The 14,839-nt window shown below is 47.4% G+C and overlaps 7 protein-coding genes across 7 annotated transcripts; 2 read left to right on the forward strand and 5 right to left on the reverse strand.

The window, feature by feature from the left end:
- Window positions 1-1,076: 1,076 nt before the first annotated feature.
- On the reverse strand, window positions 1,077-1,511 carry BGW36DRAFT_427462 (uncharacterized protein; the record flags this gene model as incomplete). The annotated part of the gene is made up of 1 exon (XM_046220413.1): window positions 1,077-1,511. The coding sequence occupies one exon, from the start codon at window positions 1,509-1,511 to the stop codon at window positions 1,077-1,079; it is 435 nt and encodes a 144-aa protein (XP_046072204.1).
- Window positions 1,512-1,828: 317 nt separating this feature from the next.
- On the reverse strand, window positions 1,829-3,440 carry BGW36DRAFT_427463 (putative ribonuclease P protein subunit p40; the record flags this gene model as incomplete). Its single annotated transcript, XM_046220414.1, has 7 exons — window positions 1,829-2,000; window positions 2,054-2,396; window positions 2,464-2,610; window positions 2,666-2,767; window positions 2,938-3,000; window positions 3,053-3,197; window positions 3,297-3,440. The coding sequence occupies 7 exons, from the start codon at window positions 3,438-3,440 to the stop codon at window positions 1,829-1,831; spliced, it is 1,116 nt and encodes a 371-aa protein (XP_046072205.1).
- Window positions 3,441-4,756: 1,316 nt separating this feature from the next.
- BGW36DRAFT_378825 (WD repeat-containing protein) lies at window positions 4,757-6,441 on the reverse strand. Its single transcript, XM_046216152.1, has 3 exons — window positions 6,130-6,441; window positions 5,706-6,018; window positions 4,757-5,644 (listed from the first exon to the last, which is right to left on the reverse strand). Exons 1-3 carry the CDS (start codon window positions 6,246-6,248, stop codon window positions 4,985-4,987), a joined length of 1,092 nt encoding a protein of 363 aa, XP_046072206.1. The 5' UTR covers window positions 6,249-6,441; the 3' UTR covers window positions 4,757-4,984.
- Window positions 6,442-6,560: 119 nt separating this feature from the next.
- Window positions 6,561-10,015, reverse strand: BGW36DRAFT_461476 (putative C6 transcription factor Prf). Its single transcript, XM_046222135.1, has 6 exons — window positions 9,300-10,015; window positions 8,962-9,232; window positions 8,389-8,908; window positions 7,844-8,332; window positions 7,553-7,789; window positions 6,561-7,505 (listed from the first exon to the last, which is right to left on the reverse strand). Exons 1-6 carry the CDS (start codon window positions 9,595-9,597, stop codon window positions 6,816-6,818), a joined length of 2,505 nt encoding a protein of 834 aa, XP_046072207.1. The 5' UTR covers window positions 9,598-10,015; the 3' UTR covers window positions 6,561-6,815.
- Window positions 10,016-10,393: 378 nt separating this feature from the next.
- Window positions 10,394-11,677, reverse strand: BGW36DRAFT_397197 (50S ribosomal protein L2; the record flags this gene model as incomplete). Its single annotated transcript, XM_046218263.1, has 2 exons — window positions 10,394-10,495; window positions 10,565-11,677. 2 exons carry the CDS (start codon window positions 11,675-11,677, stop codon window positions 10,394-10,396), a joined length of 1,215 nt encoding a protein of 404 aa, XP_046072208.1.
- A 586-nt stretch (window positions 11,678-12,263) lies between these two features.
- Window positions 12,264-12,816, forward strand: BGW36DRAFT_168923 (uncharacterized protein). Its single transcript, XM_046209636.1, has one exon. The coding sequence runs from the start codon at window positions 12,372-12,374 to the stop codon at window positions 12,648-12,650; it is 279 nt and encodes a 92-aa protein (XP_046072209.1). The 5' UTR covers window positions 12,264-12,371; the 3' UTR covers window positions 12,651-12,816.
- On the forward strand, window positions 12,715-14,831 carry BGW36DRAFT_168932 (G2/M-specific cyclin NimE). Its single transcript, XM_046209637.1, has 3 exons — window positions 12,715-12,806; window positions 12,881-13,007; window positions 13,114-14,831. Exons 2-3 carry the CDS (start codon window positions 12,999-13,001, stop codon window positions 14,587-14,589), a joined length of 1,485 nt encoding a protein of 494 aa, XP_046072210.1. The 5' UTR covers window positions 12,715-12,806; window positions 12,881-12,998; the 3' UTR covers window positions 14,590-14,831.
- Window positions 14,832-14,839: the final 8 nt, after the last annotated feature.

Raw genomic sequence — 14,839 nt, forward strand, 5'->3', positions numbered from 1 at the left:
AGCCGACAAGTTCCAAGGAAGGGACAAGGAAATCGTGATATTGAGTTGTGTGCGTAGCAACAAAGATAATCAAGTGGGCGAGCTGCTGCGCGATTGGCGCCGCGTGAACGTAGCCTTTACTCGAGCACGCACAAAATTGCTCGTTATTGGTAGCAAGTCCACACTTCGAGACGGCGACAAGTTGCTATCAAAGTATGTATCGCTTATGGACCAGCATCAATGGATATACGATTTGCCCAAGAATGCTTTGGAAGATCATGTTTTTGAGTCCAGTGAAGAGCAGGGGTTTTCGCCAACACAGCGACGAATAACAATGGCCAATTCGCCAATCGTGGCAAGATCAGTTGACATACTAGGTTCTAACCACAATCGAAAACGAAAACGCCATTCGATGTCGAATGGTAGTCCGCTCAGTCCTAGCGAAGGAAATAGGGCCAAGAGGACAAAGAAGATCAAAACGCCGGAGAAAAGGGGTAGTAAGGGGCTGAATACTGACCGGTTTTTGAACTCAAGGCCTGTTTTGAATGACTTGATGAATGAATACATAGAGTGAACAATGTATATATTGTTCTTGGGTAGTCTTTATTCTGGGTATTGTCTTTGGATATTATGGGGTTTTCAGTACTATGGAGTGAATATTCAAGTTTGGACTATTGACCGATCACACAATCATGATAGCGTTATAATGAACTACATGGATATCAATATGGTTTTCCTATGAACATCTTGAAGGCATTGAAGATAAGAATATGCAGCTTCTATTTTTCTAATGTAAGGGTATCATGGTTCCAAAAAGGAAAGGATTTCCAACTCCAGGATAAAAACAATGGCCATGCCCTTTATAACTCAAAACGCCTAAAGATCAATAGATTTTCCGCCGCCGAGGCCCTGCCATTCGGCTTGCCCAAGAGCAATAAGCAAGGAAAAACCATAAATTGTTATGGAAAACGCTTGCATCAGGGCCTCGCCAGGTGATGACATATGTGTGAACGCATGCGTATTGCTGTCATTTTCTCGTTTGGTTCGTTGCCCTATTCTCTGTCTGTCCTTGTCGTATAAATCACTGTTCGTATAAACTAGGTCGAAGCTTTGCGACGTTCTGCCGGTGCATTAAGGTAATCCCGAGTTCCATCGCTATGATATTTGAAACGAGCACGATTGTTTGGATTCGCCTTGAAGTTTTTAGGCATGGATAGCGGGTCAAACACAATTTTGAATTCCCGAGGCTGTTGCTGAGATTCTGAAGGCCGCTTTAGTCCCTTGGGGGAGGACCCTGGTGTCTTGTTTGATTGTGTTGAAGACGATGATGGTGTCGCAGAAGGTTGTCTCGAGGAGTCTCCCAACGTACTATAGGATGGCGCTGGCCCATTTTCCTCTAGCTGCACATCCAAAATGCCCTCCAGCTGTACATCTAAAATATTGAAGGTAGGCTGTAGCCAGAGATTGTGCGATTCACTGAGATGGGGGGCTGATAAAGATGGGTGGTTGATAGGCTGGTCGATGGCCAACATGGCTGGGTTGATGCAACCGACTCGTTGATAGGGGTTGCAAGGCATAGCCCTATTAGACACGGTAGCTATGCCGATTGATTGGAATGAAAGTGTGTCGGTCATCTAGCGAGTGGAAGCGATAGAGCAAGGAGCAATACGCAATAAGCGAGGGGATAAGAAGATGGCGTAGATAGATGGTCGAGATGAAGACGCTTTAGGTTTCGAGATTTTGCAGTAGAGCAGGAGCGTCTGCCGTGTGTCTCTGCTTAAAGCCGACGCAGGAGCAGGCACATATTGAGGCAGCGAGGCAGGAACGCAGGAGTATGGTTCGCCCACCCTTACGAGCGCTGCGTCGACCCAATGAACTCCCATGCCAGAAAACGAAGACTGCCAGGCCCTGTCCTTTCGGGCATAGTAACTACAGCATACCCATCGCCATTTTCCACTGGCTGTCTGCGAAACGAGGTCGCCGACAAGGCAGCCCAGTTTCGCGTGTCTTCGGCGTGGCTCCTGTGCTGGTTAGTGACGAAACCATTGCTCAAAGAACAAGTTGCTTTACTCACAGAAGGGCAACGAGCAGCCGTGTAATCCAATTTGACGTCATGATTCCATGCCAGCGAAGTGTCACCAGAGCCAATGACTGCAATTGTCCAGTGTCTGATTGTGGCACTGAGTAGCGACTGAGATAGCGGTCGATTACGTCGTTCACCTGTATTCTGGGAGACTCGAGCGATACCAGCGCGAGCCATTCCGAAATGTCATTGCAGTAGTCTTCCAGGCGATTCTGCGAAACTGCCGAAGCAATTTCATTTGTAGACAACGCCGGGACGTACATTGGGGGATGGTCAATTTCGCTGAACCGGCAATTGCGTAGTTTTGGTTGATGCCTTTGCAGGATCCGCATGGCTATATAACTCAACAGTTAGCCACATTACGGGAGATCCTTGAGGTCCTTACAAGGCGAGATCTTTACCTTGATCCAGAGAGCCCGAGGATGACGGATCAACAAGAAGTAGCCACGTAAGCGAGGAATTGAGGACGTTTTTGCAAGCCCATACAATGCGCTCGAAGCCTTTCTTGCCATGCAGCATGGAGGGCTGGCGCAAGTCCAACTCGATCACTGTTCATTCAAGAGTCAGACAGTGCTCATAATAGGACAAAAAGAGAAGACCAACCAAATCTTTCCTTCGCATGCTTTCGACCTCCGCTTCGAACTGGCTTTCCTGTGAGGCCGGTGCGCTCATATCTCTCCTTATTCAGCTCGAGCGTCAAGGTTCCTGCCGTTTTGAGAGGGAACGTCAGCCTCGACGACAATACAACTCTATTCAAATATCTTTCTCAACGGTTTCTTCCTTCAAAACGCCACGCTTCGCGTTTCTTCTCATTGTTTTGTATATTCATCATGGTTCTCTTGTTTTATTCTTCTCATTCTTTAATCCTGACTTACCATCTTGAACGGAATAAACGTCATCCACTCCTGGTCGACCTTCTGAGACCATCAAAGCATAACCTGCGCGTGTCAACACCGCTACATGGCTTGAGAATAACAGTGAGTACTTTACCTGTCTTGATAAAAGTGTTGAAAAATTCACCATCTAACAACGAGGTTAAAGGCATAATAACCTGGGCATACTTTGGCGGCTCGATATTCGCGCGTATTGAGTCCCATACTGCTGTATAAACATCTTTTGGTAGTATCAACTCCGTCTAAAACGCGTCAGATGACCTAAACTCAATGGCCTTTCTATAGTACCCTCGAAGGGGAAGCTCGAGAGGGAAGAGAGAATAAAAAATTAGGTATCGTACTGTGTGCACAAAGGCATGCTTTGAAATGGTCGAAAATGGAGCTTTTCGAGGCGGCGCATGTTCAAGATCGACATTAGCCGGCAAGCTACCAACTGAAAAATAAGCCTTCTCGTGGGCTGACGCATCGTCGGAGAAATCAAGCATCGCCGCGACAAAATTTCGAGTAAGCAACTCTCATATCCCCCAGGCGGTTCTGTGGTGCGTTTTGCGCTGTCACGGCTATTCTGGGAGCCGTCGAAGTCTTCTCTAAATATTCTGGAAAATCTCCTTTCAAACTGAGGTGAAAATAAGCTTACAGGGCTAAAAGAAATTGCGGGGAAGATGCCCTATTATTCGAGGCGGCCGTCCAAGGGCGTCCGTCTCCCTAGCGCACGCTGGCGCCAGGTAGATGGGGCTGCCATCCGACCAAATCATCATGAAGTAGCCTTGTTGGCAAGTTGAATGTCAGAGTAATTTACACCGAAAACCGGATTTTATGGCTTATCAGCCTCAATAAGGAATGAACCAACATGCCTTTGCCTAATGAGATTCCTTGTTGTGGGAGAGTACGGAATGCAAACTATGAGCCTGGCTGAGAATTCAGGATGGTTTACTGACGTTAACCAGTTCCGCATATATGAACCTTTGAAAAAAACAAAGAAAATAAAAGAAACAAAAAAAAACCGCCTAGCTTCAAAGTTTGCATTTGATTAGAGAGTTTATGACCATGAATCAAGACTGTGCAAAGGACAGAATAGATCGGCAAGGCTGAGCTACCCTACGGGTTGTACTACTAATTGCATTCCTAGAGTTTAGCATCAGCCTCCTCAGGAGCCTACAGAGCATGACTCTCTCAGCCCTTAAATAGGCATCTAGGGGCTCATATAAGACCTCACACAGGAGTATATCCACGGGACGAGAATTCTACAAAGGGATTTCCCGATATGGTTCTTGGAGAACCCAAACACATAGCGTGGCAAAGATAGAATAACGGCCTAGCTGCCTACTACTTCTTGGTCTGTCTTCGAGGATCAAGGCAAATAAACAAGAAATGCGAGTGTCAAGATCTATATATAGCAATATAGTACATGTAAAAAGGGCACAACTACAGACTGATATCAATGTTTTCCACTCGCGCTCACTAGTCATTCTTAATATAGATATTCATGAACTCTTGAGTCATCTGAAACGTGTTCCTACAATATTGAAACAAGAGGAAAACAAAACAATGCGATATGCGAAGAGCAAAGTACACTGGTCTTTTTCCAGAAAAAATTTTTCATACCCTCCGGTGCCGGCGCCTAAACTGCTCTGCCCTGCACTGACGTTTGTAGACATAAAAGTATGGTACCACTCGCACATGTCAGCCCATCAGCCATGGAACTGCAAATATTCTGAGGTCATAATGTTCGCGGTATTTCTTTGCAGCGGAGCCTTGATTTTGAATATTGCCTTATTGTCAAGGACTGTAAATGAATAAGTTTGTATCGAAAACGGATCATCATATATTTATAAACACCCTTTATCGATTATGTGTGACCAGATCAGGAGATAAGCAAATTTAATTCTTTCATAAATAGTCATCACATGGTATCTCCTAACTTAGCCGCAATCGTTCCTCTACATGTCCAGACAAAAAAAAATAGGAATAAAAAGAAAACGAGCCAAATAATACAACTGCAAATCATCCTTGATAAACTGTTCTTCGTTTACAGTCCCCCGCCAGCAGCACCAACAATCCTGAGCCCACCAGCATTTCCGCTATCAGCCATCAAAGAATACGCGAGCCAGTACCGAGTAGGATGCCACGCCACAGCTGGAACACCAGAACTGACAGGTATTGTGTGAACGCTTTCGCCGGTCTCGGCATGAAAGATCTCCAGGCCATGAGAGCTGATCTCGTCACTCGCGCCGCACAAGAACCGTCCGTCAAAGCTCCAGCTGACTCCGCGTATGGTGCCGCTGCCCTCGCTAGACACGGTTCGTCGACATGCCCAGTCCGTAGTATCCCATAACGAGATCAGCGCGTCGCTTCCTCCAACGGCTAGATAGCGGCCGGTTGGCGCCAGAGAGAGTGCTAAACAGGCAGAGCTGTGGGCATTGAGGGTGTGTTGTAGTTGAAATGACGGGTAAGAGAATATCTTCACCGTGCCTTCGCCCGTTGTAGCAAGAAAGTCTAGTTCTGGCGCGGATTCTGTAGGGACGTGGTGCGAAAATGTCGTCGCGTTTGTTTGCGTGTTTTGTGGGTATGAGGGTAATAGTGTATATGTCGACGTGTTTTTCTCGGTCATCGATGCGCCGTTCAGGCCATTGAGCGTAACGGTTGGCGTTGATGGGCTCTCGATAGATACAGGAACCAAGGTATCGTCCTAAAAGCCACGTCAAATCAGTATCATTGATTACCGTATAAAATATCGCGCTTTGATTTACCTTCCTGCCAACAACAAGAACCTTCCCATCCGCTGACCATGACAACGTGAACGCCTCCCCACCGACATCTAGTCGACTCACACAGGTCTTCGACCGCACATCCCAGAACCGCACTGTTCCATCACTCGAGCAGCTGGCAAGTTCAGCATCCCGAACAGGGTTGAACAACACCTTCTCTATCCCCCCAGAATGGCCGCGCAACTCAGTCGAGTATCTCGCATTCGCGCGTTCCGGGTTCCATATACGCAATGTCCGGTTTGCGGAGCCAGTGGCTATTAATTGGCCCGTTGGGTTCCAAGCAAGTGTCCGAATTCTATATCAAACAGGAATTGTCTTAGTCAAATTGCGCGTGTAGAATGCCTTTTATGCACATAGAGGCCCTGGTGGCGTTTTGCGCCCTGCAGGATGATCGGAGCGAACGAACATATGAGACCCAGGTCCCCGTGCGGCAGGATCCTGGTAGTTTTGAGTCTTTAATGAGCCGAATATATAACCGAATCGGTCCTTGTGAATGAATCGCCGGTCGGGTTGTTTGTGTGCCATCTTGGGAGCTTGCGATCACGTCGAGATCTTCGAGGTCGATGTCCGAACGCCGCGCCTATTCCGCGATGGGTGTAGCTGTGGAACGAAGGCCAGCCTTCATTCGCATCGTCTCTGGAGGTCTAAATAGGTAAAGAAATTTCTCCTCACTAGTCATACGCCATACGACCGGTTTGTAAGGGGTGTTGACTTCGAGTCTCAAAATGACAAAAATGCGGGATGAAGCTTTCAGGTTGTGGATCGCTGCTGCCTGAGGCACCAATAAGACATTCCCCAGCATGTTTTGCATGTTTTAAGAAGACAATGTGGTAGAAACGCTGAATGAACCTCTTAGAATTTCTAGCTATTCAAAATGTTATTATGTGAGAAATTATTATGCGGTAAAGTATATACTCAAATCAAATAGCAAATCACAACAGGTGCATAACATAACGATCGTGGATATCTTCGAGATTTGCCAAATGTACTCCGCCAGCCCCAAATCCCAGAACATGTCCAGCTCTACATATTTCTATATATATCATCAAATTTGACAAGAAAGATTGCCGCCTGGTTTCCAAATAAAGACTGTCATTGGGGCCATCCGTTCCAACCCATGCCTTGCAGCATTTGTTCGAACTGACGATTAGAAAGGGGATCTAAATCATCGACCATATTATTAAGCGAAGCGTCCTCGAACCCTGTAGGTTGCTCCAGTGGATGTGACCAGCCTGCATTTAGGGCAAATGGGTTTTCCATGCCTGTTGAGTCGATATCGACGTTCATCGTTGCCGTATCGAAGAAGTGTGGAGTCGAGCCACTGAAGTGGTGGGATGGATCATTGCCATCGAGGTTGAAAGACGCTATATCAGGAATGGACGAGCTCTTGTTGATATTGTCATTTTGCGGCTGAGTAGTTGACAATGGCTTGTCCATGCTTGAGGGAGTAATAGCAGCATTCGATGAGTTCATGGTGGCGGGTGAGGCTTTATCAGACCCAGACGGATTGTCACTGAGGTTAAAAGAGGGAGAGATGTTCATTTCATTGTTCGGCCATAACTGATTCTCATCAATTCCAGGACTTGCATTACTATTTGAATTCACAGATCTATTAGTAGATCCGGGGTTATTCAAATTGTAACCGCGCTGTCGGCTTGGGACAGAGCCAATATTCTGGGATGAAACAGAGCCACCTCGGCTGTCGGGGGAATTGGTATTGCCAATCTCCGTGGCATTCTCTAGGCGTATATTAGCAATTGTGGAACACTCATCGAATGGTTCCTAAAGCACGTCAGCACGAGTCACAGCGTAGCCTAGATAAATCGTACCTTTTGCTTTTGAGACGTATTATTTGTCGTTGAAAGGCCAAACTCGCTCCCCGCCAGATCAACATCTAATTGAATCAAAAATGATTCCGTGAGGGAACTGTACTGTTTCAATGCATTCAATGCAGTAAGCAGGAAATGCAATGAGGATTTGACAGCTTGGTCATCCGCTCGTGATTTAAGATATTGTACGAAAACCCGAGCAGCAACGTAAAGACAAAACGCGACAAAAGGGTTCATCTTTGGCTTATTAGCATATTATAACGATCTATACTGTTAAAAAGGGGAGCTTACCAAAGATAAATCTGTATGGCTGACCATCTTCATTATACTCGCAACCTGATCCGCGGCGATGATACACCGTCTTTTGCTTTCTGCCGCAATTTGATTTTGGAATTTGTTCTTCTCAGCTTTGAAAATAGCAGCTTGATGTAAGCAAATCGTCGATGTATGGATACTCATATTGGCAAAAATGATGTTCGGGTCTGAGATGCCATGTGGTAAACGAAGCGAGCTCGGTAGCGAGAGTGAGATATTCAAGAGTATGTTGTCATAAGCCCGGTGCCGTTTCCAGAATTCACCATTCACATCGCCTTCCCTATCCTGGGAGTCAGGACGATGGAGATGGGTGAGATTAAGACCGAAAATGCACGACATCAAAGCCACGCTCCCTAAAGGAGATAAATTTGCAATATCGCCAGCCAAAACATCTTTCAATGTTGGTGCTACCTCGGCCTTGCCAGTCACGAAAGCATCCTCGCTAGCAGGAAGATTCGTCATAATCTATAAGTAATGGGTTAGAAAAACTTTGTGTGCGGGTAGTGAATCATATTACATACGTCTCTCTCGTCAAATATCATAGGCCACCCCGTACCAATACTAGCATAACGGTCATGGCAGAAGGCTATCCAAAACGTTCGGCGTCTTTCTTCTCTCTCAATCCAGTCGCGAGGCGGTGGAATGCAATGCTTGACGTCCAAACCAACTCCATCTAGACGATTGAAGCACATCATCGCTGTCAGTCTCGCCCCTCTCCCAACACTAATCCAAGCTCTTGGAAATAGCATTTGTTTAAATTCGTACAGTGAGATCAACAACCATGCTTGACAGTGAGCTACACTGACGATGTGCTCTCCGTGACCTTTCATCTCATCCAATTGGATATACTTTCGGGCACGCGCGTAAAAATGTTCTTCCAAAAAGGCGTATTTCGGTGTAATAGAGGCGGTCAATGCCCACATGATATAGCGCAAACAGACCGGAGGGCGCATATTAGGAGCCAAGTTCATGGCAGCATAGAAACGAGGGCGATGAATCATTGGCGTGGAGGGGTGTACTTTTGAGAAGTACAGTCTAGTCCTGCGAATTCGTAAGTAAATTTTCGTACGGCTTTATCGCTTCTGCAAACCTACAGTTCATCCATAACTTCCTGAGTCGGTAGTGGCTCTTCTAACCCCAAACTGATTACTTCCCACGAGGATTCCGAATTATTTGAATCTGCAGGAACAGAGTTTTGGAAGAGTTGAGTCTGGCCCAGCCCTTCTAAGAGTTGCTGGAAAGAGTTATTTGACATAGATGATATATCTGACGGTCTCTGAAATGATTCCAACGGATTGGGAGGGGTCTGTCGGCTAGCCGATGGGTTTTCTGGTTCCTTATTTCTAATAAACGTCTCGACCTGCGCTGCACGACCCAGTCAGTAAGAACTTTCTCATGTTTCCTCAAGGATCAAACTGCAATCGAAACATACCAAGTCTTGCCTCTAGCTGCTTGACGTATCCTCGCTTTGGGCCGCTCTTCTTGCGAACTTCATCATAGGCGCAATTGTGGCCCACGCGGGCACATGTCCCACAAGTGGGCTTTATTCCATCGCATTTCAACTTTCTCTTCCGACAAATAACGCATGCCATTCTTTTCGGGCGTGGGATAAAGTTATTATCGTCTTCGTTTGTGTTGCCACCAGCATTTCCGCGTTGGGGCTGGAATGAATCTTGAGACATAGGTTCCCCAGAACCCTCGTTCGATGAGCTATCATTCCGAGATGTCATGGTCGGCCATAGAATGTCGACAACTCGGTATACTTTTGATGGCTGAAAACGCTCGTAGGCGAACTCGGTCGAAAATATGCTGATGGTATCGATGAGCGAAATCTCACTAAGCCCCAGTAATACAATCAAGTGGCGATAATGCTAGCAATTTGTTCAATAATATCCCTATAATATGCGGAAACCGTCGAGGTTGGAAGATGGGGTCGCTTGGATCGATGCAGGCAGCCTAGGCTTACGACGAGCAATAGCAGGCGGTCTGGTCGGACGAATACGTGCGGTTGAGATGGTGCAAGACTGAATCAATTTTGTGTCGCTATTCAGTAAGGTATCATGGGCGATAGGCCACAGTCATAGCGAACGTTCGTAGACTGTATAGTATTGAGCCCAGCAATTCTTAAGAACAATCGTCAGATATTGGGGTTGGTAGACTAATCTGAATCCAGGTGGGTTGATGATTTAATCTGGAATAGCTACCGGAACAGTTCGGCCGTAATGCCGAGAGAGTCTGAATGCGGCAGTAGAGCCCGAATCTGGCGGTAGGACAAGCTACGCAATTAATCACAAATGTATAAAAAAAAAGAAAATAATAGCTTCATAGAAATGTTTTGTGAGAAATTCAATGTATTGTACAGAGAGACAATCGGCTATAGATGCAATAAGAAAAAATATCTGCGTCAGATGAAGGATCGTGGCCCCGAATAAGTGTACATGAAAAAGTCCCAACGCCCTATATGAACAACAAATCAAGTGCTGGTCTTAGTATTGTCACAGATATCATCGCATGCATTTTTTAGAATTAGTTGTAGCCTCTACGCCGCTTTCCCTGGTTACGCACACGAGGAACAACGACAGCTTTGTTGATTTTCCATTTGGGTCGAGTTTTGTAACCGGATTTAGTCTGTGCAGTGAATAAAAGTTAGCTTGAAGAAACTAGGTATATCAAGCGTTCCTGCAGAATATCACATACCGGAATACCCCAAGGACTCTTAGGGTCAACATTTCCCTTGGATTTACCACGTCCACCACCGTGAGGATGGTCCATGGCATTCATAGCTACACCTCGCACAGTCGGGCGAATACCGAGCCAACGAGCACGACCAGCTTTTCCGAGCTGGGTATACTGGTAGTTGGGATTACTTGCAACTCCGACTGTCGCGCAGCAGTCTTTGTGAATCAAGCGAACTTCACCACTCTGAAGCCGAATCGTTACATGTTCGGCATCGCGTTTTGCCTTTTGTCTTTCGCGCTGTGTAAGCTTCTTTTCCTCAACTGTCTCACCAGACTGGGCTTGAAGCTGCTGTTTGCGTTCCTCGTTCTTCTGCTGCTCGGTCCCCTTGGCAATAACCGTTGCAAATGTTCCAGCACTTCGGCATAATTGGCCCCCCTTTCCGGGTCGCAGACCAACATTGTATATTAGCGTGCCGACAGGTATCATGTGTAGAGGTAGGCAATTGCCTCTCCATGCCGTTCGTGCAGCCAAGACACCAGGATCAATCACACCTCCCATGCTCTTCCACAAGTCATCCGGAATGCCAGGCATATAGCTTTGGATAACATCGCCGGCTCGCATGCCATCAGCGGCTAAGACGTAGCTCAATTTACTCGTCACTTTCGACCTAACCAGAGCGATATGTGCTGTACGACCCGGGTCATGTTCAATTCTCTCTACAACATGCGGGCCGGGCGTATCTCTGGCAAAGTCGACCATGCGAATTCGACGTTTGTGTCCACCACCGCGATGGCGTACAGTTATATGGCCGGTGTGGTTACGGCCTCCTTTGCTCTGGCCTCGCTTGGGAAAGGTCAATCTGTGCACAGGACGGCCTTTCCACAGATGGTCGTTGATAGGTCTCCGCAAGTGTCTAAGACCAGGAGTTCGGGGTTTGTATCTTCGAACAAGAACTCCGACTTCACCTCGAGTCGGCGGAGGAGCAAATGTGATGCTTGGGTCGTAGGATGATTCCTGGACAGGCGGCGTCTCGGTTTCTTGGACAACGGTCGCATACGACCGGGCGTTGAATGTCGAAAGGCATCGGTAGGGAAGCTGCAGCGCCCTCGCGAAGAAACGGGGTTGCAGCATGGCTGCGATCCAGGTGGGCGAGTCGCACCTCGAAAACAATATTGAACTGAACTGGTTCCAAGAAGTGCAATGCATCCACAGACGGATCCCAATGGCAGCAGGCGGGGTCAGGATGCCAATTGGCGCCGCTGGTAGATTGCTCGCTGGTCACTCTGATGGCAATCAATTGACCCGGCCAAAAAAGTATGTTCCTGCCCGGTCACATGATATCCGCACGGCCACCACGCTGCCGGGTACGCCACAGTGGCTGGGGCACCACGTGACTGCGCGACACGCCTGTTGCCGCAGCGACGGCCGTGTTTTGCTCTCCACCCGCGCGCTCCTCGCATCGCAGACCCGCTTCCTGCTTCACGCCCATCGACGCCCTCGCTGCAGATAATACAGCACCCGCTTAGAAGAAAAGTCGCGCCATTGTTACCGCCCCGGCTTGTTGTTATGGGAATACAGTCTGTATTTTGGCCCTACCCTCATAAATAGCCTTCCAGGCGCGTCATCTTTTCATTCTTCCAAGCTGCCTCTCATAATTACGCTGCGTGTCTGTCCCGTACGCTGCTGTCTCCTGTCCCATACTATTATCTACTGTTGTCTACGGTCTCGATACTGTCCATCTTATGTGCAATTGACCCCAGTCTTTGCCGGTAAGCATTCCTCACCAGATTGCACGCATTTTTCCCTTGCCGCTGGTATCGTTTGTATGGGCAGAACGCGAGGAGGCCGTGGTTGGCAGTGGGGCATTACCGTCACTGACACCGGCTGCCACGCTAAAGGCCTAAGAGCCAAACATCACACCTTGGGCCTGCTCAATTTCACTCTACCTACCGCCCTCCTCATAGAAACGCTTCCCTTCCCAGCCCTGACAAGACTTTGTACATTCCTCACTATATTGTACTTACTCATTTTCACTTCCACCGCCGAGCACTTCCTCGCTCGGAGCTGCTTACACGCTCCTAACTTATTTGTCGCGCTCATCTGACCCGCGCTTCCAAGCTTGCAGACCCTGTCAAAAACAACAGTCAACCCGTGACAAAGCGTGATATCACATCCAGAACATCCATCTACTACGTATTAATCGACTGGTATATCTCACAATTCATTGAGATTTGCAGCATTGAGTATATTTCCACGTGAGGTATGTCCAGGGATACGCATCCAAATTCCTCACCATCTCCACTCCAACGTCCACGACTAACAAACGGAATGCAGCTGGAATAACTGTGACAACGGCCCAGACGATCTTCGACATCGCTCAATTGTACTTGATCTCGGCCCCAGCCCTTTTCTTTATTCTTGACGCGTTTTCTACCATTAACGGTAGTCCATCATGCCGCCGGTAAGCTACTAATATTAATCATAATAACTTGCACTTTCAAGCGTTGTGTTTTTCTGCTGCTTCTTTCTTTTCATTTCAAACCATGTCCTCATTTGATGTTCTTCAGACACGGAGTCTCCGTCAGAGGACAGTTGCGAACGAGAACGACGAAAATGGCCCATCGACACGCCTGACCAGAGCGAAGGCTGCTGCCCTCACTACATCAGACGTCACGACCGCTGCAACGAAAAAGCCTCTCCAGAGTAAAAAGGCCAACTCGTCCCTTCCCACTGCGAACGGGACTCAAAGGAGACGCCCTGCGCTGGGTGATGTGAGCAATGTGGCCAAGACGGATCTAATTGATGCCAAAGATGGCAAGAAGCCAGCAACAAAAGCTGGCCTCACCTCCAAGGCAACCGCTCAAGCTGGTGGTGTGCAGAAGCTTAGCCGAACTAACACGACGCGCTCCGCACTAGGTGTGAAGGACAACAATATCAACAAGAAGCCCGCAACTGAAATTAAGCGTCCCGGAAGTGGCAATGGCATCAGTGGGAGCTCAATGAAACGATCCTCCAGCCAAAAGTCCATCAAAGAGGAAACCGTGCACAATGATGAGCCACCTCGCAAGAAGGTAGACGTTGAGAAGAAAAAACAAGAGACCACGAAGCAGGAAGTTACTACAATTCAAGATTCAACCGAGGTTGAAGTTGTAGACAAGGATCCCCTCGGTGAGGATGTCGTGGATCTCGATACCGAAGATCTTGGTGACCCTTTGATGGTCGCAGAATACGTGGTGGAGGTTTTCGACTACCTCAAAGATCTCGAGCTGGAAACCCTTGCCAACCCCGATTATATCGAACATCAACCAGATCTGGAGTGGAAAATGCGTGGCATTCTAGTGGACTGGCTCATTGAGGTCCACACGCGTTTCAGGCTCCTACCCGAGACTCTGTTCCTCACTGTCAACATCATCGATCGCTTTCTGTCCGCTGAAGTCGTTGCTTTGGATCGCTTACAACTAGTGGGTGTGACTGCTATGTTTATCGCATCCAAATATGAAGAAGTTTTGTCCCCTCATGTGGTTAATTTCAGTCATGTTGCCGACGAGACGTTCTCGGATAAAGAGATCCTCGACGCGGAAAGACACGTTCTTGCAACTCTTGACTACAACATGAGCTACCCCAACCCGATGAACTTCCTTCGACGTATCTCCAAAGCTGACAACTACGACATTGAAACGCGTACTCTGGGCAAATATCTCATGGAGATTAGCTTGTTGGATCACAGATTCATGGCTTACAAACAAAGTCACATCGCCGCTGCTGCCATGTATCTTGCTCGCCTCATCTTGGATCGGTCTTCATGGGATGCTACCCTCGCACACTACTCTGGATATACGGAAGAAGAGATCCAACCAGTCTTCCAATTGATGATTGACTACCTCCATCGCCCTGTGGCTCATGAGGCTTTCTTCAAGAAATATGCCAGCAAAAAGTTCCTCAAGGCTTCTATTGTTACTCGTCAATGGGCAAAGAAATATCATTCCATGTATATTGAAAGCTCAATTAACGAAAGCTACAACCAGGCCCATGGCAAATTATAATGCGAAATGAACTACGACTTGTCGATCCTTCGGGAATTCCTTTCTATTGAGATCACAACTGGGCGGCGCTATACCTGGATGGAGTTCATTTTCTACCTGGGCGTTTTTCTCTTTTCATGCGGGTGCTGGTGGATGGAACCAATTGCATTTTATCACGGCATTACTACTTTGAGCTAACTTCTATTTACCCTTCTTCGGTGTTTACTTCCTCTTGGATTGGCGCTTATCAGCTTTGCTGTTTTTTTTGTTT

Source organism: Talaromyces proteolyticus (genome assembly GCF_021365285.1).
Source record: "Talaromyces proteolyticus strain PMI_201 chromosome Unknown BGW36scaffold_6, whole genome shotgun sequence".
Lineage (NCBI taxonomy): Eukaryota > Fungi > Ascomycota > Eurotiomycetes > Eurotiales > Trichocomaceae > Talaromyces > Talaromyces proteolyticus.

Excerpts from the sequence above, each read along its gene's own strand:
- BGW36DRAFT_461476 (XM_046222135.1), bottom strand. The coding sequence starts at position 9,597 with ATGACATCTCGGAATGATAGCTCATCGAACGAGGGTTCTGGGGAACCT. Across the intron at positions 8,909-8,961 it reads CAGGAAGTTATGGATGAACT|GACTAGACTGTACTTCTCAA; the intron begins GTAGGTTTGCAG and ends ACGAATTCGCAG. Across the intron at positions 7,506-7,552 it reads ATACGTCTCAAAAGCAAAAG|GAACCATTCGATGAGTGTTC; the intron begins GTACGATTTATC and ends GACGTGCTTTAG.
- BGW36DRAFT_168923 (XM_046209636.1), top strand. The coding sequence starts at position 12,372 with ATGGGCAGAACGCGAGGAGGCCGTGGTTGGCAGTGGGGCATTACCGTC.
- BGW36DRAFT_378825 (XM_046216152.1), bottom strand. The coding sequence starts at position 6,248 with ATGGCACACAAACAACCCGACCGGCGATTCATTCACAAGGACCGATTC. Across the intron at positions 6,019-6,129 it reads CGGGGACCTGGGTCTCATAT|AATTCGGACACTTGCTTGGA; the intron begins GTTCGTTCGCTC and ends TGTTTGATATAG. Across the intron at positions 5,645-5,705 it reads TTCTTGTTGTTGGCAGGAAG|GACGATACCTTGGTTCCTGT; the intron begins GTAAATCAAAGC and ends CGTGGCTTTTAG.